The 26,935-nt window shown below is 67.6% G+C and overlaps 1 protein-coding gene across 4 annotated transcripts; it reads left to right on the forward strand.

The window, feature by feature from the left end:
• The first annotated feature begins 43 nt into the window (after positions 1-43).
• On the forward strand, positions 44-25,568 carry PWWP2B (PWWP domain containing 2B). 4 transcript variants are annotated; one of them, XM_044240763.1, is made up of 3 exons: positions 44-122; positions 11,094-12,691; positions 24,993-25,568. In XM_044240763.1, the coding sequence occupies exon 2, from the start codon at positions 11,200-11,202 to the stop codon at positions 12,676-12,678; it is 1,479 nt and encodes a 492-aa protein (XP_044096698.1). In that variant the 5' UTR covers positions 44-122; positions 11,094-11,199; the 3' UTR covers positions 12,679-12,691; positions 24,993-25,568. The 4 variants fall into 4 exon arrangements, with proteins under 4 accessions (XP_044096698.1, XP_044096699.1, XP_044096697.1 ...); XM_044240764.1 differs by lacking the exon at positions 44-122 and adding an exon at positions 1,493-1,561; XM_044240762.1 differs by lacking the exon at positions 44-122 and adding an exon at positions 2,495-2,619.
• Positions 25,569-26,935: the final 1,367 nt, after the last annotated feature.

Here is a 26,935-nt window from a genome sequence, read left to right on the forward strand (position 1 = left end):
AGAGCCCTGGGTCAGGAAGGAATCAGCACATGGGGTCGGCACGCAGGCAGGCCCACGGAGCTGATTCACACCCCCCCCCCAAGGATATCTGTCTTCATCAGAGGCTCTGTGGTCTGGAGCAGGTGAGTTGGCTGGGCTGGGAGGGATGGTCTGTGGGGGAGGGGGAACCCCCAAACTGTCACCCTTTAAATTCCAAATCAAAGTCCTGCCTGAGGAGCCCTTTGTTCTGTCTTGTGCAGAATGGGTTTCCCTAACCCTAACCCTAACTCTAACCCTAACCCTAACCCTAAGTACAGAGCACACAGCCCGGGGCCGAGGCTGGCCGAAGACAGGGCAGAGGCCCCCTTTCTCACCTGTGCTCCCTGACTCAGCTGTGCAGCGTGGGCCCGCACGCCCTGCGCGCCCTCTCTGGGCCCCTCCCTGCCCCTGCGTACACGCACTGTCCCAGCAGGCTCCAGCCCAGACTGATCCTCCTGCCACTCCCTGGGAGTGACCCCAGAAGACCCCACCTCCCCACAATACGGCCTGCCCTTCAGAATGTGCCCTTCTGTGCACCCCAGCGCCCGGCACCTCTCCCCAGGCTGCCCCGAGGGGCCCCTTCTCCCCGGGTGGCTCCCTGCTCACCCAGGCATCCCCTCAGGGCACCTCCTCCAGAGGCCTCCCGCCTGTCCACACGGAGTCCCCTGGGCACACGGGGACATGCTCACACCTGGAACGTCCCCAGCAGTCCTGGAGCTGACTCAAACTCCAACAAGCTGGTCCCTGGTGGCGTCCCCAGGGCCCAGAAGGCATTTGGGGTATGCTTGGCAACTGCGTGGAGCAGATAGGCAGCCTCTGGCTAGTCCCCCTCCTGGAGCTGGCAGGGGTGGCCTGGCATTTCTGCCCCCAAGTCAGCCCTGCCCAACTCTGGAGTGGGGAGGCTGCACAGGCCTGTGGGTGCAGAGGCTCCCTGTGGGGGCCCCCACAGTGATGGGGGACCCTGCTGACCCCGAGCGGTGGTCATGTTGAGATCCCAGAATCTCCCTGTGAAGCCGCTCACTCTCCAAAGGAGCGCTGGGGTCTGCTGGAACCCCCAGCCATACAGGGAACAGGTGCTCCCTGGACCCTAGGTCTCCCCTAGGGCTCCCTGGGCCTGGATCCTTAGCCCGGTCCAAGCGGGGGCGGTGAGGCGCGGCGAGCTCCCGGCGGCTATCTGACTCCGCCCGGGCTCCCCTCTGCCTGCTCCCGGCGCCAGGAGGCCGCCGCTGGAGGGCGAGGAGGAGCGGCGCCATCGCCGCCCCGACAGTCCCCGGCGGCGCCAGGGGAGGCGGCCACGGCGCAGGTCCGAGCGGGGCGGGGCGGTGCACGAGCTCCGGGCGGGAGGCGGGAGGTGGGGGGCGGGGCCTGGCGGCGTCCGGGTCGTCAGGACAACCCAACCACCCGCCCATCTCCTGCGCCCAGCCAGGCGCAGCGAGCCCGGCTCAGGGGACCTGGTGGTCCTGCCGGGAGGGGCTGGGCCCAGGCGGGGTCACCGCAACAGGCCCGCCCTGGGGGCTCTGCCAGTTACGGGGTCCCGAGCCAGGTGCGGGATGCGCAAAGGCTCGGCACGGTCGAGTTCTGCCCGGCTGGAGGCGCGCGGGAGCACAGGGCCGTGGGGGGGGTCCCGGGTGGGCCCACGGCCGCTGGGCGCCTGCACCTCCCATTCCCCCAGCCGGCCAGCTGCGCGCCTGGGGAGCCGCGCTCTCGCCCGGGAAAGACGGTCCTTTCCGCTGGGAACGCCCCGTGGGGCCCCTGCCTCTCAGGGCGCGGCGGGTCGCAGAGAACCCGCTGTTTCCCGGGGGCGCGACCCGGGGCGCGCGACGGAGACCTGCGGACGGATCCCCCTCCCCAACGCCGTCGCGGGTCGCCCTCAGGCGCACAGGCAGCCCTGAGCCAGGCACGCGCCCTCTGGGCACCAGGGGCGGCGCCTAGCACGCGAGGGTCGCCAGGTGGCCCCTCCGCAGGGCGCCTGCCCGTGTCCCCTCGGCGCCCGCGTCTCCTCGGCCCGGCCCGACCGGCTTCCTGCTGGCGTCGCCGGGACTTCCTCCCCGCCGTGCCGGGTGGCCACCGGGCGCCTGACCCGAGGCTGGGGGCGCGGGGCCGCGGGGGGCGGAGGGCCGGGCAGGGCCGTGAGTGGGGGTGGGGGCTGGCCCCGGAACGGGGGTCCTGAGCTCCGGCCCGCACGTCCTCTGGGCGGGCGCTCGCGACCGCGGGGCCCCGGGGAGGGCGCAGCCCGGCCCCGTCCCGGGGGTCCGCAGTGCGCTTCCGCGTCGCCTCGGAGGCGCCCGGCTGCGGCCCGCGTCCGCGGGCGGGGGTGCCCCGCGCGCCCCTCCCGCCGCCCCGGCCCGCTCGCGGTGGCCGCCCCGAGCGGAGCTTTGTGACGTCAGGCGGCCGGCGGGCGGCGTCACGCGCGGGCTGACCCGGCGGCGGCGGCGGGGCGGGGGCGGGGGCGCGCGGGCCGGGACGCGGCGGGAGCATGGAGCCGCGGGCCGGCTGCCGGCTGCCGGTGCGGGTGGAGCAGGTCGTCAACGGCGCGCTGCTGGTCACCGTGAGCTGCGGCGGGCGCAGCTTCGCCGGGATCCTGCTGGACTGCACGAAAAAGTGAGCGGGGGCGGGGGCGCGGGCCCCGGGGCGCCCCGAGTCTCCCGGGACGCCGCCGCCCCCGCCCCGCCGGCAGGGCCCAGGGCCCGGACCGGCTCCAGGGCGGGGGCGGCGCGGCGCCGGCGCCCGCTTTCGGTTTCCCGAGCGCGGGGCCCCGGGGCGCGCGAGCGCGGCCGCCACTCGGGGGGCCAAAGTGGCTCTCAAAGTCGCCGCGACTCGCGGGCGGGAGCGGCGGTGGGCGCCGAGGGGGGCCCGGCGCGGGGCGCGCAGCCCGTGTCCCCGCGCCGCCGCCGCGTGCCGCCGGCCGCCGAACTCCGCACGTCTGCCATAATTAACGCACTTTTCTTTGTTCAGACGCACTGTTGAATCCGGCTGTTTTCAGAATTGTCATCGGCTGGGGGGCGGCGGGGCAGTGGGCGCAGATGCGCACGGGACCTGCCCTGCCAGCCCCTCGGAGCGGGGGTGCCCTGCCCAGTGCCCCGCCCCTCCCCCCGGGGCTCCTGGGAGGCACTCGGGGCTCCGAGCAGTTGTGTCCGGCGGTGCGATTTGAAAACAGTGCTGGGGGGGGAGCCTCTGGCTGCGGAGGAGTGAAAACGCGCAGGCGGGGGTGCTGGGTAGGGGGCGGCGGCGGGAGCCCCGCTTTCTGGGGCCGAAGGGGGTCCCCCGCAGGCCTGGGGGCACACCACCCCGGTTCGCACCTGTGCGCCCGCTGCGGGGACTCAGCCGCAGGAAGAGTCTCCTGGATACAGTGTCACATGGTAGTGAGCTGTCGCACAGATAAATGATTAGGCATTAATCAGACACTAATGTCTTGGCGCTCCTGCTGGGCCCTGTCTCCAGGCTGCCGAGAATAAATGGGTCCCCTTGCAGAGGCCCAACTTTTTCCCTCGGTGGGGCCCAGATTTTGTTGCAGTGGCGCGGGGTGGCAGGAGGACCATCACTCTTCACCCGTTGCCCGCTGGCCTTATCTCTTCGTTAGATGTGCCAGAAGCCATTTATGCCAACGTCATGTGATTTAACATACGGCCTCCCTGGGTGACTGTGGCCCCGCTCAGCCCTGGCTGCCACCGAGAGTGCTTGGGGGCCCGAGGGGCGGGAGTGGGGGGCTGCAGCAGAGCCACCTGAAAGCTGCCCAGCCTGTGCCCTGTGGTGGCCAAGGTCTGCTGCACTGACGGCCACCTCTTACCCCCTCAGGCAGGATGGCCAGCCTGGGCCTGTTCCCACTACTGGGGCTGTGTGGGGCTGTGCCCGGCTGGGCCTGTCCTTCTCCTCAGAGAGGGGCAGCTGCACCAGAGGACCCCCTCCGTTTTCTGGGCTCCCCAACTCAGGAAAGGAAGGCTGTGGGCCCCTCTGACTTGTTGGGGGGGACTGTGTGTAGAGGAGGTGGCCTGGCCTCCCTTTCCATCTGCCTCCGGCTGCCACCCCCTGCCCGGGCTGGTGCCAACCTGGTTGGGAGACCAGTGCTCCCCTGGTGGAAGGAAGCCCACCAGGCTGGGATCCCCAGCACGGGAACGGGCAGCCATAGACTCCGGGGTGACAGCCCTGCCACGGCTCAGCAGTACCGGCAGCCACCCACAGAACCCGGGCCTTGCCGGGTGCCATTCTGCTCCCTGCTGCCTCCCGCTGTGCCCCTGGCACCCCCAGCCCACTGCGGCTCGGTCCCCACACTGCCCCTGGCTGCCCTCGTCTCCCCTTTACTCAGCACCCTGGCTTCCCCCGGCTTCTGTTCTCGGCCCACAGCGTTAGAGCTCGAGGCTTCTGCTTCCAGCGCCCTCATCCAGCGGGGTCTTTCGGCAGCTTGCGGCCTGGCCTGGCTGGGCCGGGAGGTGGGGGCCTCGAGCTGCAGGGTCCTCGCCCTCCCAAGGCCAGTTTCTCCTCAGCGCCTCCCCCCATCTGTGACAGTAGCAGGCCAGTCCCTCGGTGGGGGCCCCATCCCAGGTGTGGGCGCTGCGCAGCTGGGCCGGGCAGCTGGGGGCCGCGGCTGGGAGCCTGCGGGTCCCGGTGCAGTGGGCTTGGGCCGAGTGTGTTCCGGGCGGCCCGGCCGCAGCTGTCAGTGTCCCCACGGTGCGCGGCCACGTGCCAGTAACTCGTTTACCAGCGGCCTCCAGCGCTGGTGTGCCGACCTGGGAAACGGGGGGCCCCACAGGGCGGTAAATCATTGCCAGTGTCCCCGGCAGGGACGGAGCAGTCCCAAGGGAGGGGCCCTTCGCGCAGGTCCCGTTCTCTCTCCTGGAGCAGGGCCCAGCAAGCAGGGTGACTCATGGGCCTTTGGGACGTGGCTTCCCCTCCCTTGGCACCCTGGGAGGTGGGCTCTTCTCCCAGAGGCCCCCGAGGAGTCGGCAAGCGTGTGGAGCTGCCGCGCGGGGCAAGCCTCCTCCCACCCGAGGCTGGATCCTGCGGCCAAGCTGCTTGGTGATGGGGAGGAAGACCCCCCACGGGCCCTCACGCACCCCCCCCAGCGCTCACCGACTCCCCACTGTGCACCCGGGCTGAGTGCCAACATCCCATTCGGCAGGGTCCCTCCAGGCTCCCCACAGGCCGTGATTCTTTCTGGGGCAGTAAGGGTACAGGTGACCCCGGCCTGCCTGGACCCCAAAGACTCCGACTTCCAGGCCGGGGGCAGGGTGGGTGTAGGCGGCATTTTGTGGGTGGTTTGGGGGAGCACCTCCGGTGGAGTACCCTCCCCAGGGGAGGTGGCCGTGGCCGAGGCAGAGGCCCAGAGTGGTGAGGGAAGCTCGCCTGGACAGCAGGAGTGAGGACGAGCCGCCCATCAGGCCTGGCCAGCCCCGAGGCCCCAGCATTCACGTGGGGGCTGGTGTTTGTCAGAAGCGCCTAGCTGTGAGTCACCTAGGGCGCTATTAGCGTGCGGGGCTCCTGGGCCTCTGTGACCCACACCCCACCCCGCATGGCTGGGACTCCAGTGTCTGTGGGCAGCCAGTCAAGGGTCCCAGCAGGCCAGTCCCTGGGCAGCATGGTACCCGCATTCCATCCTGGGCACGCTGCCACTGGTGGCCGGTCCTGGGATGGCTCACTGGACAGATGTGGACAGACACTGGGCATAGCTTCCCTGTCCTCAGGGAGCCCTGGGGACGGAGAGCAGGTGCCCGGGATGGCGGAGGGTGGCTCGATCCGCAGCAGGCAGGCAGCCGCCACACAGGGGACCTGGCCAGTGTGAAGGTGATGAGGGGGTGTGGACCGGGGGAGCCACCGGAGGGCAGGGAAGGGAGGAAGGCAGTTGCTGGTGGTGGCTAACCTTTTTGAGTCCAGGACACAGGTCGGGGGGAGGGGCAGATGTGCTAGCCTGGCCCCCTAGCTTGCCCCAGAGACGCTGCCTCTACCTGGACGAGGGGCCATGCTGGTGTCCAGGCCATGACTTCCCCAGCTAACCCGTTTTCCCCAACTCCCTGAGCAGAGGGGGCCCGGAGGCCCCGCAAGGCTGCCCTTCCTTTCCCACCGAGCCCGCTGCTGCCGTCCGTCGGGGCTGCAAGGGAGAGAGAGACCGCGGTGTATTTTCTAAACCAACATGTGGAACGCAGGGAGCCTGGCCGCCGAGTGGGTCTCGCCGTCCGGACTCTGGCCTGCCCGAGGCCGCAGGCTCCTGGCTCCAGCTGCCCCTGCAGGCACCTGGGCCGGCCCCCTGGGGTGTTTCTGGTCCTGAAGCTACGTTTCTTCACCCCTTTACTGGACACCAGGGTAGCCTCTCCCCATGGGAGGATGAGGAAGGGAGGTCCAGGGTAAACGTGGAGCCGGCTGGGGTCAGAGGCGGCTCTCGGGCTCCACAGCCACTTGGGTCCCAAGTCTGCAGAGCAGGGAGGCCGCGGGGGAGGCCGGGAGCTCTGGCGGGCGGCTGGGCCGGCTCCTCCTGGCCGCAGGCCAGCTCAGGCCTGGGCTGCTCTGGGGCTTTGCTGAGCTGGTTGCAAGGGTGAAACCTCGGCGGGGTGGGGGGGGGCGGTGAGCTGAGGCGGGCTGCGGGTCTCCTGCCAAGGACTGCGGGCCAGGCTGCTTCTCTGTGTCCCTGCGAATGGCCATGCTCTAGTCTCAGGCAAGTGTGGGCCCTCCGGGAAGAAGCACTCTGCTTTCATCTGACCCCTGTCGGCTAGCGTCTGCTGAGCTCTGGGTGTCCCCAGGCTTTCCTAGGAGCTGAGGCTGTCCGCCCCTCCCCCAGCTCCCAAGGACGCCTTGCTGAGCTTTGTTTCAGGGTCCCCCAGTTTCCTGCACAGAGACCTTGGCCAACCTGGCTCCCCAGTGCCTGGGGCCCCTCCCCCATACCTCTCTGTCCTTGGGCAGGGAGCCAGTGGGGGCGGAGGGGCCCCTCAGCATGGTGGAGGGCAGGACCCTGGGGGGCCTGGCAGGCTGTCTCTCCGGCCCGCTCCGGCCAAGGCCCTGCGGTGTCACCTGTGGGCCGCTGCCAGGCTGACTGGGCCTCCTTGCCCTGGCACCAGCGCATGTCCACACAGCCTGGCCTCACTGAGGGGCTGGGTCCTGCGGGCCAACCGCCGGGTGGCGCCCCGCCTGGTGCTCCGGAATCCAGTGGAGGTCACCCCACGGGGCTGGGCGCTGACTTCCCCCCCAGGAAGAGTGGCTCGTGCCTGGACGTGAGCTCAGATCCCGATGGTCTCGGGGCCCACGGGGTCCCCTGGCTTCCCTCTGCTCTCTGTCCGTCCGTAAATAGGGAATGGCCATGCTGTGTGTGCGTCTGTCTGTCTGTCTGTCTGTCTCTGGGCGCTGTGTAGGGTTCCACGGGCAGCTGTTTACACTCCGGGGCTGTGGGCGTGGCCTGGGCCAGGCGGCTCTGGGAAGGAAGTGTGGCTTTGTGCCGTGCTGGAGTCACGGGGCCTGCCCCTTGGTCCTCAGCGGGGGTGCCTTGTAGCTGACCTCTGGAAGCCCTCCCCTGCTCAAGACAGGAGCCCCCCATAGGCTGAGGGGCCCTGCATACAAGGGCAGAGACTCGCCTGCTCTCCAGTGCTCTGTGAAGCCAAACCTGGTACCCAGTTTGACCTGCTAGGGCAGGGAGGGGTCACTGCCTGACCTGGCCTGTGCCCAGGGCCATGCCTTAGCGCCCTGGCTCAGGTCAGGGCCTGGATCTCTGTCCTAAACATTCAGGGACTCCCTGAGGGGTGTGTGTGTGTGTGTGTGTGTGTGTGTGTGTGTGTGTGATAAACGGGGGGCAAAAACCTCCCTGGACCCCAGCTTTGGGGCCTTCAGGGATAAGGTGACTTTCCACCCCCTGCCCCCCACCGCCTCCCTCCTGCCCCAGCCTACCTGTAGGGGGAGAGGACGGCAGAGCCCCCAGGGTGGGCTAGCTCCTGCAGAGGAGGGTCCTGGGGGACGATAGGTTGGTTTGGGTGGAGGTGATGGGAAAGGGACTGCCCAGGGGTTTTGCCCTGGACCCCAGCCTGGCAGGAGGGGTCTGCACCCGCACAGGCTTGGGCTGGGGGCAGGGGAGTCTCACCAGTGGGTATGGGCTGCTTCTGAACGGGGTGACAGCAAAGAAGCCTGGGGGTCCGTGCGGACAGACGAAGGGAGGGGTGTGCGTGAACGTCCCACTCGCGGTCTGCGTGCCTGCGAAGACGGACAGGAAGTAGGCTTCTGGACCTTGGGAACAGCTGTCCAGGTCCGAGTAGTGTGGATCCTGCCGGGCACGTGGACCCCTCCTCATCTGTGGGACCCCCTTGGTCTAGGGACCTGCTGATGGGGTGTCCTCTTGGGGGTCCCGCAGCCTTTCTCTCACGCCCACAGGGTGGCAGTTGGGGTGCTCTGTTCTCAGCCTCAGCTGGGGTACCCGTCGAGTGTAGGGCCCGGTGCGCCCTCCGCACGCTCCCCGCGGGCCGACACTGTTCCGTGAGGGGCTCCTGTGGGGAGCACTGTGTGTCCTCAGTGCCGCCCTCTGGCAGGGCACCATGGCCGCCCTCCCCTCTCCCCATGGAAGCCCTTCCTCGGGTTACACGGAGGGGTTACACGGAGGGGATCCTGATACCCTAACCGCAAGGGGCAGTGAGCCTGCTGGCCCAGGAGCTCGGGGAGTGAACGCCTGTGTGTGTGTGTGCGTGTGTGTGCGCACACGCATGTGCCTTGGTGTGAGTGCCGGAGTCCAGCCACCGTTCTGGGGCTGAGGACGCGGGCTGAGGTTTGCGGACACACCCGCCTGTCACCACCACGGGTGGGGGTGGGGGCAGCTTTGGGCGGGGTCTTAGCTCCCACAGCCCGACTCCGGCAGAGTCTCCTTCGTGGGCCACACAGCAACTGTTCCGGGCCCGGCATCTGTGCGGCGCCTGTCCCAGCCGCCGGGGTGGGGCGGGATGGGGTGCGGTGGGGAGTGGGGGGTGGCCACCAGGGTGATCCAAACACGAGCAAGGGGAAATCCTGACTCAGAAAACCCACGGTGGCCGCTGGGCCCTGGGGTCTGCGCACCCAGTGCCAGGTGAGGGCGTGACCCTGGGGTCTGCGCACCCAGTGCCAGGTGAGGGCGTGACCCTGGGGCCCCCTTTCCCACCCCTAGTCCCCGAGAGTCTGAGCCCACCCCGGTGTGGAAACCCTGCCGTGCTGCTTCCCCTGGCAGCTGAGGTGCACACGTGGCCAGCACACGTGGAGGGAGAGGCCCCTGCTGCCGCCGTGGTCACCTGGGGCACAGCATACACACCAGGTCCCCGTGGGACCACCCGGTTGTCCCAGGCCACAGGGCGGGTGAAGAGCCATGTGCCAGAGGAGGGTAGGAAGGGGACGGCAGGAGCTGAAGGTCCCCCTCCCCACATGACCCTGCTGCTGCCCCGCTTCTCCCTCCCTCGTGGCGACAGGTTACAGGTCGCCTCCGGCCACACGAAGGGCAGGCTGCCCAGGGCCAGGTGGCCGTGGACCCGTGTTTGCCGGACTCTCTGGTCACGAAGAGAAGACGAGAACCCCTTGCCCGCCCCCATGAAGACTTTAGATTCGGGCACAGTCACAAGTAAATGGGAAGCTGATGGGAGAGAGGAAAACCGTGGCTCCGGGCTTTTGCTGTGAGCTTGTATTAAACAACAACGGGGCGGCATTCGCACGCCACGTGCCCCCACATTTGTGAGTGCGCCGACCCCGTGGCTGTGAGGACCGTGGCGAGGCGGGGCCTCCGGGCTTCGAGCCTGGTGCTTGGGGACTGTGCGGGTGCCGTGATGGCGTGGGGGTCGGTCCCTCTGAGCTCATCCTCCGGAGAGCGGCGGATGGGGAAACCGCCTGCAGACGGGACCACGGCAGCGTCCCTCCGTCGTCCCCACCCGGTCAGATCAAGGGCCGAGTGAGGGCCGAAGCCGTGTTCTGAGCCTCGTTCCCCGCGGCCTGGCCGAAGTCTGCGTTCGTGCTCCAAACATAACAGCTTTTGGTTAAAGCGATCTCACCGACATCACATTTATGGGAAAGTCACGCATGCTCACTCGCTGCCGTTTGGGCCGTTTTCTCACTACTTGGATGTTTTCCTGCTGCAGCGTGGGTTGCTGGGGAATTAGATGCTGCGACCCTCCCAGCACAAGGCCTCCGGGCTGGCCCTCGGCTCTGGGAGGGGCTCTGCCCACTGACTTTCAACAACGACCCGGCCCTCTCAGGTGCCCAGCGGTCTGCCTCGGGGACACTGCGCGGTCCAGCCCTTCCCGGGGGCTGAGAGCAGGCCTCTCGCCAGGCAGGTCCCGGCTGGGGAGCCCCGGGGCAGCTGCCCTGCCCTTGGCCTTGGCTGTGGGTCTTCATGGGAGGGACGTGGGTCTCCTGCCTGCTCTTGTCCCCTTCCCGTGGATCACTCGGTGCTGCTTGGTCTACTCCCCTCCTGGAGCTGGAGGTCCTGAGGGAAAGGCCGGGGGGTGCCAGGCGGGAAGGGTGGTCCTTTGAGGTCATGCTGGGCAGGGGTGGAGTGGATGCCCCCCTCACCTGTGGGCAGTGGAGACTGCTGAGACCAACTCAGCAATTAGGAGGGAGCGAACCCTCTCCTAGACCTGGGGCTCTGACTCCTGTCCTCTCTCCACAGCCACCATGGCAGCCTCCAACCCCAGAAACACACACACACACACCCCACGGCAGCACCTGGGCCTATAGGGAGCTTGAGGGAGAAAAGAACTGGGTGCACAAGGCCCGTGACCCGGGGCCCAGTCAGGCCATGTCAGCACCCCGGACTCCCCAGACCCTGTCCTCTGCCGTCCAGGGCCCACGTGCCTGTGCCGGGTCTTGCGAGGCCTCCAGTTGCAAACCCGCGGGAGCCGAGTTGCGGATGTCCGTGCCTGACAACCCCGAGAGGCGGCCCCCGTGTCGGCCCCCAGACCCCTTAGAAGACAGGCCTTCCCCTAGGATGCCCCACGGGGACACGTGGGGGTGTTTGCCCCTGTCCAGAGCCTGGAGGCAGCTGCAGGTGCTCGGGGCACCGGCTGGCACCCAGATCCTGCTGGGCCCCTGGGGGTGGGGCCTGGATGCAGCGGTGTCCTCACGGTCCTGACTGTCCCCTTCTGTCTCCCCACTGCCAGGTCCGGCCTCTTTGGCCTGCCCCCGTTGGCTCCGCTGCCACAGCCCGAGGACCCCCCTGTCAACGGCTGCAACGGCCCGGCCCCCCCAGAGCAGGACGGAGAGGCAATGCAGCTGGGGACGGGCCCTCCGCCGGCACCCTGCGGGGACCAGGCCCCCGAGACCACGGGCCCCAAGCCACCCCCGCCTTTCGTGCCACCGTTCCCGCCGTACTTTGAGGGAGCCCCCTTCCCTCCCCCACTCTGGCTGAGAAGCACCTACCGGCAGTGGGTCCCGCAGCCGCCGCCCCGGACCATCAAGAGGACCCGCCGGCGCCTGTCCCGGAACCGAGAGCCCGGCCGGCTGGCCCTGAGCCCCATCTGTCTGCGGCCGCGCCGCGTGCTCTGTGAGAAGTGCAAGAGCACCCTGAGCCCCCCCGAGGCCGGCCCCGGCCCCCCAGCGGCCCCTCAGCCGCGCCGCAGGGCGGGCAGCGGCCCCGGCCCCGACACAGAACCCCGCAAGCTCGCGGACCCTGAGGGCGGAGGGGACGGCGCCACGAGGAGGAGCAAGAGAGAGAAGCGGGAGGAGGGCGAGGCCCGGGTGCCCCGGAGCCCGGCCATCAAGATCTCCTACAGCACGCCGCAGGGCACGGGCGAGGTGGTGGAGATCCCCTCCCGCGTGCACGGATCCCTGGAGCCCTTCTGCCCCTCCCAGGCCCCACACGGGGGCGGCCAGGACCCCGCTGGGCCCCCCGCCTCCATCCCCAAGCTAAAGCTGACGCGTCCCGGGCCCCCTGGCACCGGCCTGCCACCCCCCAAGATCCGCTTGAAGCCCCGGCCCCGGGGGGCTGGGGAGCGGGAGCCCGTGTACAGGGCCGAGCTGGTGGAGGCGCTCAACGGCCACGGGCGGGGCCCCCGGGCCGGATCCCCGGCTCTCCTCGGCCACGGCTCTGCCGGTCGTGGGCCCGTGGACTCTTCTTCCGGAAGCTCCGGCGAGGACGAGGACTTCAAGCCGTGCGCCCAGGCTCCGCGCGGGCGAGAGGGCCTGGCTTTCCTTGCCGCCTGCCCCGGGAGGGGGCCAGGGTGCGCCGGCGAGTCGGTGTGGAGCAGCGACAGTCCGGACGAGTCCAGATCGTCCAGCTCGGAAGTCACGTTCCCAGACACGTGTGACCTCTCGTCTGGCGACGGCGCGTCGGTGCGGCCCTCGTCCAAGGACGCGAGGCAGACGGTCCCGCCGCTCACGGTCAGGCTGCACACACAGAGCGTCTCCAAGTGCGTTACCGGGGACGGAAGGACGGTGGCCGTGGGGGACATCGTGTGGGGTAAGATTCACGGTTTCCCCTGGTGGCCGGCGCGTGTGCTGGACCTCAGTCTGAGCCAGAAGGAGGACGGGGAGCCCTCCTGGCAAGAAGCCAAGGTCTCGTGGTTTGGTTCCCCAACGACATCGTTCTTGTCAACTTCAAAACTCTCCCCGTTCTCGGAGTTTTTCAAATTGCGATTTAACCGTAAGAAGAAGGGAATGTACCGGAAGGCCATCACGGAGGCCGCCAACGCTGCGCAGCACGTGGCCCCGGAAATAAGGGAGCTCTTGACCCAGTTTGAGACCTAGGTCGGGCGACCAGGTGAGTGTGCGCCGGGCTGCCCTCTGGTGAGAGAAGTCGTGCCAGAGGCCCGTGTCGCTCAGACTTCCGGGCACAGGAGGGAGGCTTCCGAAGCAGCAGGGTCCGGGCCTGTGCCCAGAGCGGCCTGGTGTGTGTGGCCCCAAAGATGGCGCTTGCCCGCGCGTCCGCCCCCGGAGAAAGGAGCGGGTTGTAGACGGCAGTCTAGACGGAGGGGCGGGGGCGCGGGGGCCTTCCTCGCCGGCCCTCGCTCTGAGCGTGGAGCCGTGGCCCCTCTCCCTCCTGGTCCCAGCTGGGTCCTGACTCAGAACGAAGAAAGGGCCTGAGCTGCGGGCCCCAGGACGCCACTCCCGTAGGGGCCCCAGCCCCCGACCCTGCCAGCCGGCCGGTGTGGGCGCTGCTCCGTGGGCGGGCACCTGGTTCCCGGGCTGGGGCAGCTGGGCGCTCTGGGCTCCCCAAGGAGGCTCCGGGCTCTGCCCCTGGGCCGGGGTCGTGCCCTTCGACCCCCTCCAGGAGAACTTTGTAGGATCTTCGGCCACAGGCCTCCTCCTTGGGGCTGTCACCAGGCCAGGCAGCCTGCCTGTGGTCACCACGTGGGGGGGTCAGGAAGCAGCCACGGGGCAGAGGCGGCCTGCGTGAGCGTCCCCGGGCCCCGAGACAGGGCTGTGCCCGGCCACCTGCTCTGGGGCCTGCGCTGTGGGGGGTGTCCCGCAGTCCCCTGGCCCTGGTGGGCACCTCCCAGAGCTCCCAGGGCCCACTCCCCTCCCTGGCCTCGTCATGGCAGGAGGTAGGTCCTGTGTAGGTGGCCTGGGCTGGACCAGAGGGTGTGTGGTGGGGTTCCACCGTGGAGGCCACTGCCATCTTGCTGACTCCATGTCCTCTAATGCCCACAGAAACGGTGGGGGCGGGGGGGGCTGTGCCCAGAGCAGGGGTGGTCCACCACAGCTGGGCCTCTGCCTTGATTCCTGTGACCTTCAGCTGACCTTGTCCCGTCTGGTCCACCTGCCCCTCTCCCACGTCTGGCTCTGCAGTCCCCAGCTCGAGCCCCCAGGCCTCAGCGGGACTGGCGGGTGCGTGGCCGGGAGGCCTTTGTGGGGTGTCTGGCGTGCCCCTCGCTGCTGTGCCACATGGACTGGGGGGCCCGGGATTGAGGAAGCAATGACGAGGAGGAGGGCACCTCGGTGGGATCATGGCCTCCACTCTGAAAGCTTTGTTCCCCCTCCTCCCCCAACCTGCTTCCTGTGTCAGGGGCGGTCACTACCCTGAATGACTCTCCAGGGTCCAGACGCAAACCTGCCCTCTCCGGAACCAGGCACAGCCCCTGGGAGCTCTGGGTCCTCAAGCTGGGGCATGGGCATGGCAGCCACCTGTTCACATCATGCCAGCGAGGGTCTAAAGTCGGGCATACTGTGGGGTGGGCACCTCACATGGGGGAACGGGTCCAGAGAAAGGTCAGATGCGTCTTCCTTCTCCAGGCACGACCTGGGGGGCTGGGGACCCTCTGTGGGGTCCTGCCCGTCTGTGTGCCCTCTGCCGTGCCTGACCAGCCTCGCTGCTTTTGCCTTGGTCTGGGGTCAGTGTGGAGCCTGGGCACCTCTCCCGCTTGCCCCTTTCCTGGGAGCTGTGGGTCCCGGTCGGTGAGGTGAGCAGTCAGTCCCCAAGACTGACCTTCAGGTCCCTGGTCACAGTCGGCGCTTCCTAGGGACAGTGAGACTACCCCCCCCCCACTCAGGACCCCAGTGTGGCCTGGAGGACAGGGAGTCCCCACCCAGCCCTGGAGAATGTAGCCCAGTGTGTTCAGGGCCACCTGTGTTTACTGGGAAGCAGAGAGAAGCATCTGGCCAGACAGGTTTCACGGCTGCAGGGCTGTGCCCACAGACTGGCCTCCATTCCCTCCCGGCCTGCCCCCTGCCTCCCTCCCTCCCTGCCTGCCTCCTCCTCTGGCTCTCTCTGTCTCTCCCTCTCTCTGTCTCTGTCTCTGTGCGCATCTGTCTCTTTCTCCAGCCCCAGCCGCGGTGGCTGCTCCCAGGCTTCCCCAGCAGGGCACGGAGCTCTGGAGCGTAGGATGCTGAATCTTTTTAGCTCCAAAGCACAAAGTGGTTTTGCCTGATTGGCTTTTTACTTGCGTGTTTTGGGGGTGGAAGACTGTTCCGAGGGCCACGCCAGGGTGTGTAAGCCGCTGGCATTGGTGTGGGGTCTTACCAAATCTGGTGACAGGTTTGCTTTCAAGGGTCCGTGACACTGTCTGGGGACGGGCCTCTGGCCTGCTCCTCGAAAGGGAAGCTGGGACCTGCCTTTGGTGGGGACGGGGCCCTGACCCGCGCCGGGTCAGGCCTGCAGGGTCCAGTGTGGGAGGCTGCCCCGCAGACCTTGTGTGCGATGCTGAGGGGCGTTCCGCGGTCGCTGGCCCCTGGGCTCCCCCCGGGAGGAGGGCTGCGTGGGCCTGGAGCTTGGGCAGGGAGACAGGATGGGGACGCTCGGACTTCGGGCCGCGTCCAGCCCAACTGGCATCGCAAGCAGCAGAGGACACGCGCCCGGTGCTCCTCGGAGATGGGGGTATTTGCAGTGTCCTCCAGAGTCCATCGGGGGAGTCCCAGCGGACCCCGTGGGCCTAGGGCCCTCTCAGGGACATCGTGCCCGGCACCGTGTCCCGAGAGATTCCTCTGTCCCACCTTGCAGGGGGGCCAGAGGCTCGGCTGACCGGGGTGTCCGCAAGGACTTTCTGGAGATGGGCCAAGCTGGCCCAGGACTTGGTGGCCAGGGCACTGGTGAGAGGCCAGCCAGGAGCCTGGCTGGGCTCTGGTGACAGGGCACAGTGGCTCTCAGCAGGGACTGCCCCCGAGCACCGGTCCACCCTGGGAGGACATAGACCTTCACCCGAGGAAGACCCTGACCTCTGGGGACAGACACAGGGCTGCCCGGCACTGGCCTGGCTGGTCACTGGCTGTTCTCACCCCGGCAGCCCGGCGTCTCTGAGCCTCGTTTCCCTCGTCTGGGAAGGGACAGGTTGGGTGCTGAGTGAGGGGGACCTGTTGGTGGTGGCCTTTAGAGGCCACTGTGTCCTTTCTGGCTCGGGGGGCTGTTTTCACAGAGGCTCCTCCCGTGTCCCCCACAGGGAGGGAAGGTGGGAGGGTCCCAGGCTACATTTCTGGGGTGGGGACGGGCTCCTGCTCCGGGGCTGGAGGGGGCGGGACCCCTCGCCCAACTTGGACCATGAGGGGCTTGGCTGGTCAGAGGCCTGGTCTGAGGACCTCGTCCTGTAGGCAGGGCCGAGACAGCCAAGAGCATGGGGCCAGCCCCCCAAGCTGAAAGGTGACGGCGCCTCCTGGGGGTGGCAGCCCGCCCCCTGCGGGCTGAGAGCTCCACTAGATGGGGGACAGAGGGGGCACAGCACCGCTGCGGGCCTCACCCTATGAATCACAGCCCCCAAATTTGTGCATAATCACACACAGGAACGTGCTGAGAAGGGACGAGGGCCCCCCAGCGAGCATCTGGCGAGGAAGCTGACCTGGACTGGGGATCCGGGAAGGCTTCCTGGAAGAGGTGACATATGGCTGAGCGCGAACGGTGAGCTAATCATGAGCTAATAGGCTGCGGGTGAGTGTCTTAGACAGAAGGAGGGTGCGTGCCCAAGGCCTGTGGCCGGAGGAGGCCTGCACGTTCCAGGGTGGGGGTGGGGGAGGCCCCCACGGCAGCCTTGTCCTGAGAGCAAAGGGCACCATGGGGCAGGTTAGGCAGAGGGGTGAATGGCCTTATTTGGGCTGAAAAGATTGTAAGTGGAGTCAGGAGCCGGAGGACAGAAGCCGAGGCCTGGATGGGGTGGCCGGCCAGGGACCCGGTGAGGAGCGGGATCTGAGGCCCAGAACAGCCGGGCCGGCGGTGCTAGGTGTCAGCTCCAGGAACGGAGGGACCACTGCGGACCAGGGGGTCCCCGCTGGCTGGTGTCTGAGCACCCGAGTCCTGGCTGGGAGACTCCAGGCTCAGAGGAGTGTGGGCTGCGGTCAGGGATCCGAGGAAAGATCTAGGCCCCACAGAAGGGCCACTAGAAAAGGGAGGCTGTGGAGAGAGGCCGAGAGAGGTGGCCAAGACGTGAGTCCCAGAGGTCCCAGAGAGTGGGGACCGGGCAGAAAGGCACGTGGGCCAAGGACTCGAGGGGGCAGTGGGTGCACATGGCCAGGAGGGGGCCCTGTGCAGGGAAGGGTGAGCAGCGGTGGAGCCGTTCCTGCGGTCACCGGGAGCGCGCCCCGAGGGGCTCAGTGTCCTGGGAGCGCTGATGGCCCCGTCTGTGCGGCCCTTAGAGCCTGGGGCCCTTCCTGGCAGAGCCGGGTGGCAGGCAGCTGTTGGCGGGGCTCTGCCGCGGCCTGGGACGGAGCTGTGGCACCTGCCCAGGGTGGGGTCAGGATGGCACCTTGGGCCCTCCTGGCCTCTTGGGCTAGGCTTTTGGGGGGCGGGTGCTTTTTGGGGTGACATGGCTGTCCCCTCTGCGGTGCCGGTGGGCCACTCCGGGACTAGACCTCGTGCCTCACTGAGCGTCACTGAGCGTCCTCGGGCTCAGCCTCACCCTGTGTTAGCCGCCTGTGGCTGCCGTCCCAAGTGGCCACGCGGTAGCCGCTGGAAAGAACCGGAGTTTGTCCTCACGGTTCTGGGGTCCGACCCCGAACAAGGTGGCAGCGGGGCTGTGCTCCCTCCGGAGGCTCCGGGGGAGGACCTGTCTAGCTCCCAGGGCCCCGGGCTTGTGACCGCATCACCCCAGCCTCTGCTTCTGTGGTCACACGGCATCTCCTCCTCCTCAACGTCCTGCAGGGACCCCAGGGTGACCACGTGGGTGACCCAGCGTGGCCGCCTCCCAGCGTCCAGCGCGCACACACCTGCAGCACGTTTCCAGCAAAGGGATGGTCCCCCGGTCCCAGGGGTTGGGGCACCGTTCACCCACTGTCTCCTCCCTTCTGGTCAGCAGATGGGTTAGGGACCTGGGTGTCCACCCTGCACAGGCCCGCCTGCCTCCTCTGCGACAGGCCACCCAGCCTCAGGGCGGGGTCTGCGGGCCGCGGGCTGGAGCCCGCTGGGGGTGTGCAGTGATGGAGGGACATGCAGCAGAGGATGTGCCGCCCTGCCGGGAGGCGATGCCCATGAGCGACAAGTCCCGGCAGCACCTTGGGCCACTGTGCCCTTCCCGCCCCACGGTGCTCATTTCTCCCAGGACCCGGAGCCCCCGCCAGGAGAGCCGGCCTGAGCCCTGCTGGCGGAGCTGCCTGGCTTGCCGGGGCTGGGGCCGAGGTGACCCCCGCTCCTTGTGGGTTCTCCCCATTCTCCCTTTTGAAACGGGGTCCTTGAGCGTTTCTCTCAAGCGTTGGCTTTTCTCTTTCCCAACCCTAAAGGAAAAGGTACTTTGGCTCCCGAAGCTGGTGGTTCCGCTGACTCCCGGCGCTGCTTTCAGGAAACCTCGGTGAAGGTTGTAATTGTTTTGTCCCCAAAGGAAACACAGGCCTGTAATTCTGAGACTGCTGTGGGGGCTCAGGCCTCGTGCCACCTCCCGGCCACCAGTGCCGTCCCTGCCGCCGCCTCCGGGCAGGGCCCTGAGTGCCTGGGAGGGCCGGGCGGCCGGGCGGCCCGGCGGGGTACAGGTTGGCGAGGCGGGAGCCATGGCAGCGCGGTGCCCGGAAACTCACGGGGCGCTTGGCAGCGGCTCCTCCAGGTGCCAGGGGTGGCCAGGCGTGGGGTGGGGCCGGGGGACTTCTCTGGGCGGAGGGGGGCAGGGGGCGCCCAGGCAGGCGCTGCCCCTCCCATGGTGAGGTGCCCAGTCTGGCAGAAGAGCCCATTTTGCCCTGGTTTTCGTTGCTTCCATGCCCCCCACCTCCGTATCCTTGCCCCGGCCCCACCCCGCTCTGCGGCACCCCGCACCCCCGGGTCCAAACCTGCACCCAGAGCCCCAGGGCACTCGGGGAAGGACCCACACTGCACCCCTGCGGAGGGATCCTGCAGGTAGCCCCCTCCTTCCCACCGCGGCCCCGTCCGTTCCTCAGCCAGCCTGTGGGGACACTCTGGCCGCGCGGTAACTTACGCGCCATCCGGCAGGACAGAGGCAGGACCAGTGTCTGAGCCGGGCCCAGGGCTCGCCAGAGGGACCCGTGAGCAAAGTCGTGGGCGTGGGCGTGTCACACAGGCTCGTGAGTCCCTTGCATCCGCGCAAGCACTACCGTGTTCGGTGTTGGCGCTGTCCGGTCCCCGGCAGGCAGCTCCGAGGCTCCCGTGTCGTCTCTGCAGGGGGCCGTGCTCTGGGCCCGACGGGATTCCAGCTCGCGGTGGGCATCTCCCGCCTGGACCTGGGGTCGGGTCTCCCCCGGGGGGCCCCAAGCTTCCCCGCTGTTTCCGGGCCACGTGTAGGCTTTGCCGGCAGCAGATCTGGGAATCTCTTGAGAACAGAGACCGTGACTGTGTGACTGATTCTTCTCGTTCAGAATTTTTACTTGTGTAACTTTTACATTTGCGTTTCTGCCCTCTTGTGCTGGAAGTCTTGGTTCTTCGTGAAACTCACGTAATCACAGTCGACCTCTGAACAACGTGGTCTGACCTGCGCGGGTCCACTTGTACACGGGCTTTTTCAAGAAACGCACGCCGGTACCGTGAATGTGCGCACAAGTACATTTTCCTCTCCCTCTGGTTTTCTTAGTAAGGGTTGCTTTCGTCCAGCTGACTTGTGAGGGTACAGCGTGTGGCACGCACAACCCACAGCTCACGTGCCTGCGGCCGCTCTGCGGGCTGCTGGTGGTTACGTTTGGGGCCGTCAAAGTTATGCGTGGGATTTTGAGCGTGGGGAGGGTCACGCCCTCATCCCCATTCGAGGGTCAGCTGTGTGGACGTTACCGTGTGTGTCGCGTGTCGAGTATTCGGTGAGTGTACTCTGTGTGACGCGTAGGATGCCGGCCACCTCCGTGCAACACGTCACACGTCGTCATGTCAGAACAGCACTACTGCCGTGTCCCCCGTGGGCGATTGGTGGGGACACAGCAGGCTTCCCTGTGGGTCTTCTTGTCTCTGGGGTCTGGCCCCTCGTGGGCTGAGGGCTCTGTCCGATGCCTCTTCCAAAGTCATCAGCCAGATGCTCTGTGTGCTTGTTGGGACCTCAGAACAGTCAGTCCCATCGATGTCAAGGTACTTGTCCCTTCTGTATTCCTGTCTTCTTACATTTTGGTGTGTGTTCCGTAATTCTGTGCACATTTCTGAGGGCCCCACATCAAGTCGATGTGACCAGGCCCATTTGGAGCACCCCACCGGGGCTGCGTGTCGGGTCAGGGCTGGCTGGTGCGTGGGAGCGACATGAGCAGACGCACAGGTGTGGCCCCTCTCCCCCCTGAGGCGGGAACGGTATCCAAGGCCCCCGCGCCTCGATTTCCCCTGGACCCGCATGGAGAAGGTGCTCGTGGGCGCGTGCGGAGACCCCGTCCTGGTCCCGGCGGAGCCCGCCGGCACTCCGTACCGCTCATCAGCACCGCTCTGGACTCTGGGCTGTCCACGCTCTCCTGAGACCAGGCAGGCTGTGAGCTGGAGTGGGAGCGGGTCCCCCGGCAGGAAGGTGCGTGCAGGCTTCGGGGGACCTGACACTCCGACCTGACCCAGTGTTGGGGCTGCAGGCTCCAGGGCAGGGAGGCCCCCGAGAACCCAGTTTTTCCGGGGTCGCAAAGCTGTAGTGCCCGCCTCACTCCACACTTGCTGGCCGTCGCCTGTCCCTCAAGGCCATGGCTGTGTGTCCCCTCCTTCGGAAGGCTCTCCCGGAGCTCCCCATGCACGGCTGTGCCTGCCAAGCCCCACTTGGCTCACTCACCCCGCACCCTGTTCTGCGTGGGGCCTCCCCATCCAGTAAGTAAATTCCTGTGAGTTCACACCCTGGCAGCAGGTGTCCATGGCCCTGGGGGATGGGGCCATGGCACCACAGATGGGGACACTGGTTCATTCCTGGGCTGTGCTCTGCACTGTGCACCCCGCATGCCAGGGCCGCTGGGTGGCCCCGCTGGGCCTTGGAGATGAGAGCCAACTGCCTGGCGTGTCCACGCACACTCAGCATGGGGACCCAGGGAGATGTTCTGAGCTGTGGCTGGGGTGGGGAGGCAGCCTGGGAAGAGGGTCTGGGGCAGGGAGACCCAGAGGCAGACTGGCCTCTCCCTATGGCATCTCTGGACTGAGAACCTTAAGCCAGAGGCTCCGAGGCGCCTGGGCCTCTGGACCCAAACAAGGTTTGGGCTGCGTGTCAACCTTCTGGATGTCCTGGGGAGACTTGACCTTCAAGAACAACCGTCCAGCCCCCAATTCCAGAGCACCTGCTCCTTCTGAAGCAGGCACTCCCGTGAGTCATCCACTTCCTCTGGGCGTGACCTGCCCTGAGTCTGAAGGCCTCCCGTTGCGGTCTCTGGATTTCGGAGAGGAGACAGGGATGCACCCCACTTCCTGGCCTGGGGTCCCCTCTGCCTGGGCCAGGGTCTGTGATATGGCATGGGTGTATGTGGTACAAGAGCCATGGGGACCCAGCAGGGGATGTAGGGCCTGGTCCTGTAGAGCGGGGTGCTCAGGCCATGGCCAAGGTCTCAGAAGAGTTGAGGGTGTGGCCATGCTCGGCCAAGAGCCAAGCTGGGGGGACAGGGCCAAGTGGCAGATCTCCTGTGTGTGGCTCGTGGAAGGCCACGTGCTGGGGGGCTCTTGGGGCTGGACATGTGGTCACTGGTCCAAGATGTACAGCAGACACTGATGAGGGACAGCGTCACATGTGCCGGGTGCCTCTCTGGTTCCTGGGGACTCTGCACACACTTGGCAAGGATGGCGGACTTGGTGGATGCCCGGCCTGCTGCCGTAGGCCTTTGTCTTGCTCTGTCTGCGGTGTCTGTGGGTTCACACTCCTAGCGTGGCCGCGGCTCCCACGCCGCTGTGGGCAGAAGGCTGTGGTCGGGAATGCAGGCCGCCTTCATTCTGGTCTCCAGCGTGGAGAGCAGCATGTCTGGTCATTGTCCTGGGGCCTGGGTGCTGGCCGGCTGGCACCACGCGTCCTGCCCTGTGCCCCCATGGGACAGCCCTCCTGGTTACTCCCGTCTGCTCGGCGAGCCCCACCTGAGGACCCAGCCAGGCGGACAGAGCGGCCTGCGCCGACCTTAACCGTGGGGCCCGCAGTGGTAGCCTCAGGGCCCTGTGGGGGACGCAGCTTCTGTGTGGTCTGCTGGGGCCATGAGGGGCAGATGGGGGGAGGGGGATCAGAGCACTTGCGTGGTGAATGCAGGAGCCGAGCCCTGCCCAGAGACCCCAGGGCAGCCTGTCGTCCCCAGAGCAGATGGGGCGGCCTGCTGGCCAATAGGGCGTCCCTGCCCAGGAAGTCCCAGGAAAAACGAGCTCTTCTTGGTGCGTTTGCCCAGCCGGGCCTGTGTAGTGACCTTACCTTTCCCATTGTTTCCGAGTTGGGTGGGGTAGGAGGGACAGCGGGGGCTGGGGTGCTCTGGGGCGGGGTCCGGGCTAGCGGGTGCGGGAGGGAAAAAGAGTCGGCCACGGTCCTCCTTATGCTGGGGGCGGTGGCTGGCCAGTGACGGCGGACCGGGGGACCTGCCTGACCGTCTCCAGTTTCCAGGAACACCTGCTCTTCTCCTGGGGGCCCCGCCAGGCCGGAGGGCTTCCAGGAGCCGCTGGCCGCCCCGGCGCGCCCCCAGCCTCCTCGGGTCACTCGAATCCGTGTTTCTCTTGCCGGGAGACGGGGTGCCCTGGCGCCTCCCCTCGGGGCGACTGTGCGTTTTTCTAGGAGGGCGGCTGATGGGTGCTCCGGACGCCCAGAGATGGGTTGTGGAGGGGGCGTGGGCCGTTCCGACGCCGGGGGCCGAGTGGCACGGTGCCCCCCAGGAGCTCCCCCGGGACGGGCGTGACCTGCCCCGACCCCGACGCCTCTCCTCATCCGCCCTCGCCGCTTCTTCTCGGAGCCCCACTCCCCGGGGTAGGGGATGGGTCGCAGAGCTGGAGCTGCCCGACCCCAGCCGGACCCTCCGGGAGCGGGAACAGCCGGGGGGGGGTCCCAGCTGCCCCCTGCAGGGAGAGGTAAAGTGTTGGTGGGGGCGGGAACGGCCGCGGTCTGGAGAGTGTCGCTTAGGAAGGGACTGCGGCTCCGGTCTGCGGAGACGGCCGTCCTCAAAGTGTCGGGCCAGAGTGGGGGCGGCTCGGGGAGGGGGCGCGGCCCGACCACGCACAGTGACCGTCACTCTCCCCCAGCTTCCCCGAGGCTGCCCCCAGTGGACCCTACCCAGTCACAGAGGGTCACATTCTTCTGGGGGTCCCTTCCTTGGGGACCCGTCAGGGCCTCTGCCTGGCCAGGGAAGGGACTACGCGCCAGGACAGGGCAGAAAGCTCTGCCCGCTGAGTGTATGTTGCTCAGGCCTTGTCCCTCCCTGGCCGGGGGACTGTAGAGCCAGCCTGGACGCTGCCAGCTTTCCCTGCAGGGCGTGTGGTCCGGCCTGGCCTTGGGGGGGACTGTTCCCAGCAGAGGCACCTGTCACCTGGGGGCCCCTCACTGCTTGTGCTCAGCCTGTGGCCCAGCAACGCTGGGGGGGTGGCCCGACGGAGGCCTCGTCTTCCTGCGGCCCCTCCTCAGGTCTCCTAGAGACGGGGCTGCCTGCCTCAGGGACACCTCAGTGATCCCGGACGTCTGTCCTCAAGGACAGTGGGAGGGACTCTGTTTGGAGTTGCCCGGTCTGTGGTGCTTTGTTCCGGCTGCCCTAGGGTGCTTGGGTTTGAGCCTGGCCTCGAAGTTAGCCGAGCGACCTTGGGCAGCTCTGGAGCCCCTCTGAGCCCCAGCCCCTTGTCTGGAAGGTGGGGGGTGGAGGTGACCGCGTTCCCCAGGGTTATTGTCAACATGGTAATAACCAGGGAAGCTGCCCCCTGCCCCCCCAGACGATCGGGGCCATGGTCATCACTGTCCTCATGCCGCCTGTCTCCTCTCTGTGCCCACTGCCCTCCTCCCCCCTGGGCCTGCTGGTCACACGCCCTGAAACCCTGGGGCTGGGAGCACGGGCCTGGTTTGCTCCTTGGAATCCTGGCCGTTGTGGGTGAGGAGGAGGAGGAGGAGGAGGAGGAGGAGGAGGAGGTCGGGCTGTCCCTCCTTCCCGCACTCCCCGAGGCCGCTCAACGGTGGGGGGGGGTCCCCGCTCTCTGCCCCCCAGGGTCTTTCCTGGGCCCCCAGGAACCTGAAGGTGGGTCCAGGCCAGGATGGGCAGTGCTCCCCCGCCTCGGAGACACTGCAGGGGGCACCGTCCTCTGTGTCCACCCTGACCCGAGCCAGCAGCCTTGCGTGGGGACGTCTGGGGAAGTCAGAGCCTTGTTCCCTGCACCCGGCCTCGTCCTTGGGGCTGCTTTGGGCTCCAGCTCCTCCCGGTCACCTCTTGGCTCCTACCCCCCATCTCCCTCCAGGCCGGGCCCCTGGGCAGATGCGGTGGGCACTGGGCTGGCCAGGGGACCTGACCCCTGCTGCCCTGGGCCAGCGTGGGGGAGCCCAGCGCCGCAGTAGAGCCGGGGGAGGCACGGGGGTTTCTCCGTGCGGCTCTGTCTCCGGGGTCTGTTCCGCGAAAACGGACGGAGGCGCCGGCTCTGCTTGTGCGTGGGCGGAAGGCCCGCGCGGAAGCTCCTCCCATTGCAGTTCTGCGTCGGTCTCGTGCTCGCACCGGAAAGTCCGCTAGCGACAGACGTCGTGTGACGAGAGAATTCGTCTTCGCGGTCCCAAATGATGCGCTTTCCTGGCGTTTCTTATCCTGTGCTGTTTCGATCGCGGCGCCGTCTGCCCCCAACCCTACAGACCTACAGGAAGGTCTCTCCAGCGACGTCCGTCCGTACCCTGACGGTAGCACGCTGGGTCCCTCGAAGCTGCGAGCCACGGGGCCGTGTGCACAGCCACTGGCTTCCCCAGCCTCCCGGGCCGTGAGCAGCAGGAAGGAGCTGGAACAGGGGCCCCCCCCGTACCCCTGTGTGGTGCACAGGGAGCCCCGTGGTCTGGGCTTTCAATGAGTCAATGATCCTGACCCTTTCTCTGGGAAGTTCAGGGCCCCTGGGAGGGGATGGACTCAGATGGGGTGCAGGGCCGGGGTCCCGGCCAGGAGGCACCGCGGGCGCCAGAGAGGTGGGACTCCTGGGGTGGTGAGGGTCCTTGGGGAGCCCTGGCGAGGCCCAGAGCCTGAGGAATATGGCTCACACGGCCCGCGGTGGGTGCCGGGACCTGATGCTGCGACCCTTGGGGCCTGTCCCCCAGCACTTGACCCCGACATGACCTCTCTCCTTTTCTGCTTCCCTCAAGGTCATGGACAATGAGAGCGCAGCTGGGCTGTCTGGAACTTCCGACCTTGGGGTGCCCTCCACGTCCCCCATTCCGTCTGAGGGACCCGCGTGCCTTCTGGCCAGCTGCGTGCGGAAACGTGCCCGGCCCGGGGGTCCGCCTGCCTGCGGTTCCCCAGAGAGAAGCAGGCGTGTCCCGCACAGAGGACGGCGCCCCCCGGGCATGGGCTCCTCTGTGGATGTATTTGTTCCCCTCGTCAGACTCGGGTGTTCTGGGCTGTGACGTTCCGGGAGCCCAGCCACAGCCTACTGCTGCCTGCGGAGCAGGGAGAGGCACCCCAGTGTCAGGGCTCGGGGCCAGGCCCAGCGCGGGGTCTCTGTGTCCTTGAGAACCGGGCAGCCTACCTCCCCTATGTCCCTCCCAAAGCTGGGGTCCTGCCCGGTGCCCAGCACCTGCCCTCGGGGGCCGCGACCTGGCCCGCGTGTGTACGAACAGGCTACTCTCTCCTTTCTGTCACTTTAAAGACCAAAATGAGAAACAGAAAATGGTTTGTGCTCTTTGTTGAAACATGAGCGAGAATAAAGGAAGGTCTGCGCAGAGGCTGTGCCCGGCCCTCCCGGGAGTGTCCGGGGGGTTGCAGAGGAGCCTGCGGAGGGACATGGCAGCTTTGAGGAGCGGGCGGCCCGGGGTGGGGGTGGGGTGCACCCCCTTCCCTGCTCCCTGTGGCTCCCCTGGTGGGGCAGCCTCGTTCTCCGTCCCTCCAGGACGCCTGCCATCTTCCGGCTTCCGGCCGGCTTATTCCAGCCGAGGGGCACCCCAGGGAGGACTGTGACAGCTTGGCCTGTCCCTGGCTTTACCGGAGCACACGGAGGGCCCACTGCCCCAGCAGGCCGCTCGAGGCCAGGCTGGGACGTGTGCTGGCAGGGGGCATCTTTCCTCCTGGCTCCTGTGGTTCTGGCCTTGACTCTTCCAAGGTGGGGGGGTGGCACAGAGCTGCGATCCCCCAGAACGAGACCCTCGGAAGGAGCTGCTCTGTCCAGACCCCTCCTGCCCTTCACCCCAGGCCCCTGCTGGGGAAGCCCCCACGTGGGTCCCGCAGACTGTGGTGGGGGTGCTTCGGGGACGGAGAGTCTGTGCCATCTTCCCCTTGCCCTCCCCTCCCAAGAAGCCTCCTCCCGGCCCTCGCTCCATGTGTCCATCCGAAACCAGACCCTCTGTGCTCACAGCTGCCCAAAGGTCTTCCCCGCCGGCTGAGCCCAGACCTTGGGTGCCCAGGGCTGCCGTGCCCACTGGGAGGTGACGGCTGGGTTGGGGGCCAGGGGCACCGCCAAGGCAGAGAGGGCGTTCTTGAAAAGCTAGGCACGGCTCCTTGGAGAAACACATGTCTCAAATGGAGCACTGGGGACTTGGGGTCCTTGAGCTGGAGGCCCTCATGCAGCCCAGGACTGGGCGTTTTTCGCACCCCCGCCTGGCCCGGCTCCTGGGTCAGTGTGGCACAGCCAGCACCCCCGGGCCACCAGCATGTGGGGGTTTGCCCCCGGGCACCCTGGCCCGGAACCCCAGAGCCCAGTGAGGGCTCCTGCAGGACACAGGCCAGCGGTCCCAGGCCCCTGTCCCCAGCCCCTGTTCCCTTCCCGGTGGGGACCCTACAGGCTGCAGCCTGGCCCTGGACAGCCCTCGATCTGCCCCGTGCCCCACGGCCGATGTCACTCAGTCAAACCCGTGGCCTGGGGTCTCCAGCGTCCTGCTGGCTCAGTGCCAGCCCTGCGTGGCCCCCCAGCCGGCCCCGCCAAAGCGTGGATGAGAGCCAGCCTCACTGCCCCTCCCCAGCCCTCCCCAGCCGGGAGCGTTGTGGGGGCGGGCACTGGCCGCTGGGCGTGCGGGGTGGACAGCAGTTCTAGCTAAAAGGGAAGGCAGCTTTTTTTTTTTTTTTTTTTTTTCCGGTATTTGAGGCTGTTTCTCTA

The sequence above is a fragment of the Neovison vison genome, chromosome 2 (assembly GCF_020171115.1).
Source record: "Neovison vison isolate M4711 chromosome 2, ASM_NN_V1, whole genome shotgun sequence".
NCBI lineage: Eukaryota > Metazoa > Chordata > Mammalia > Carnivora > Mustelidae > Neogale > Neogale vison.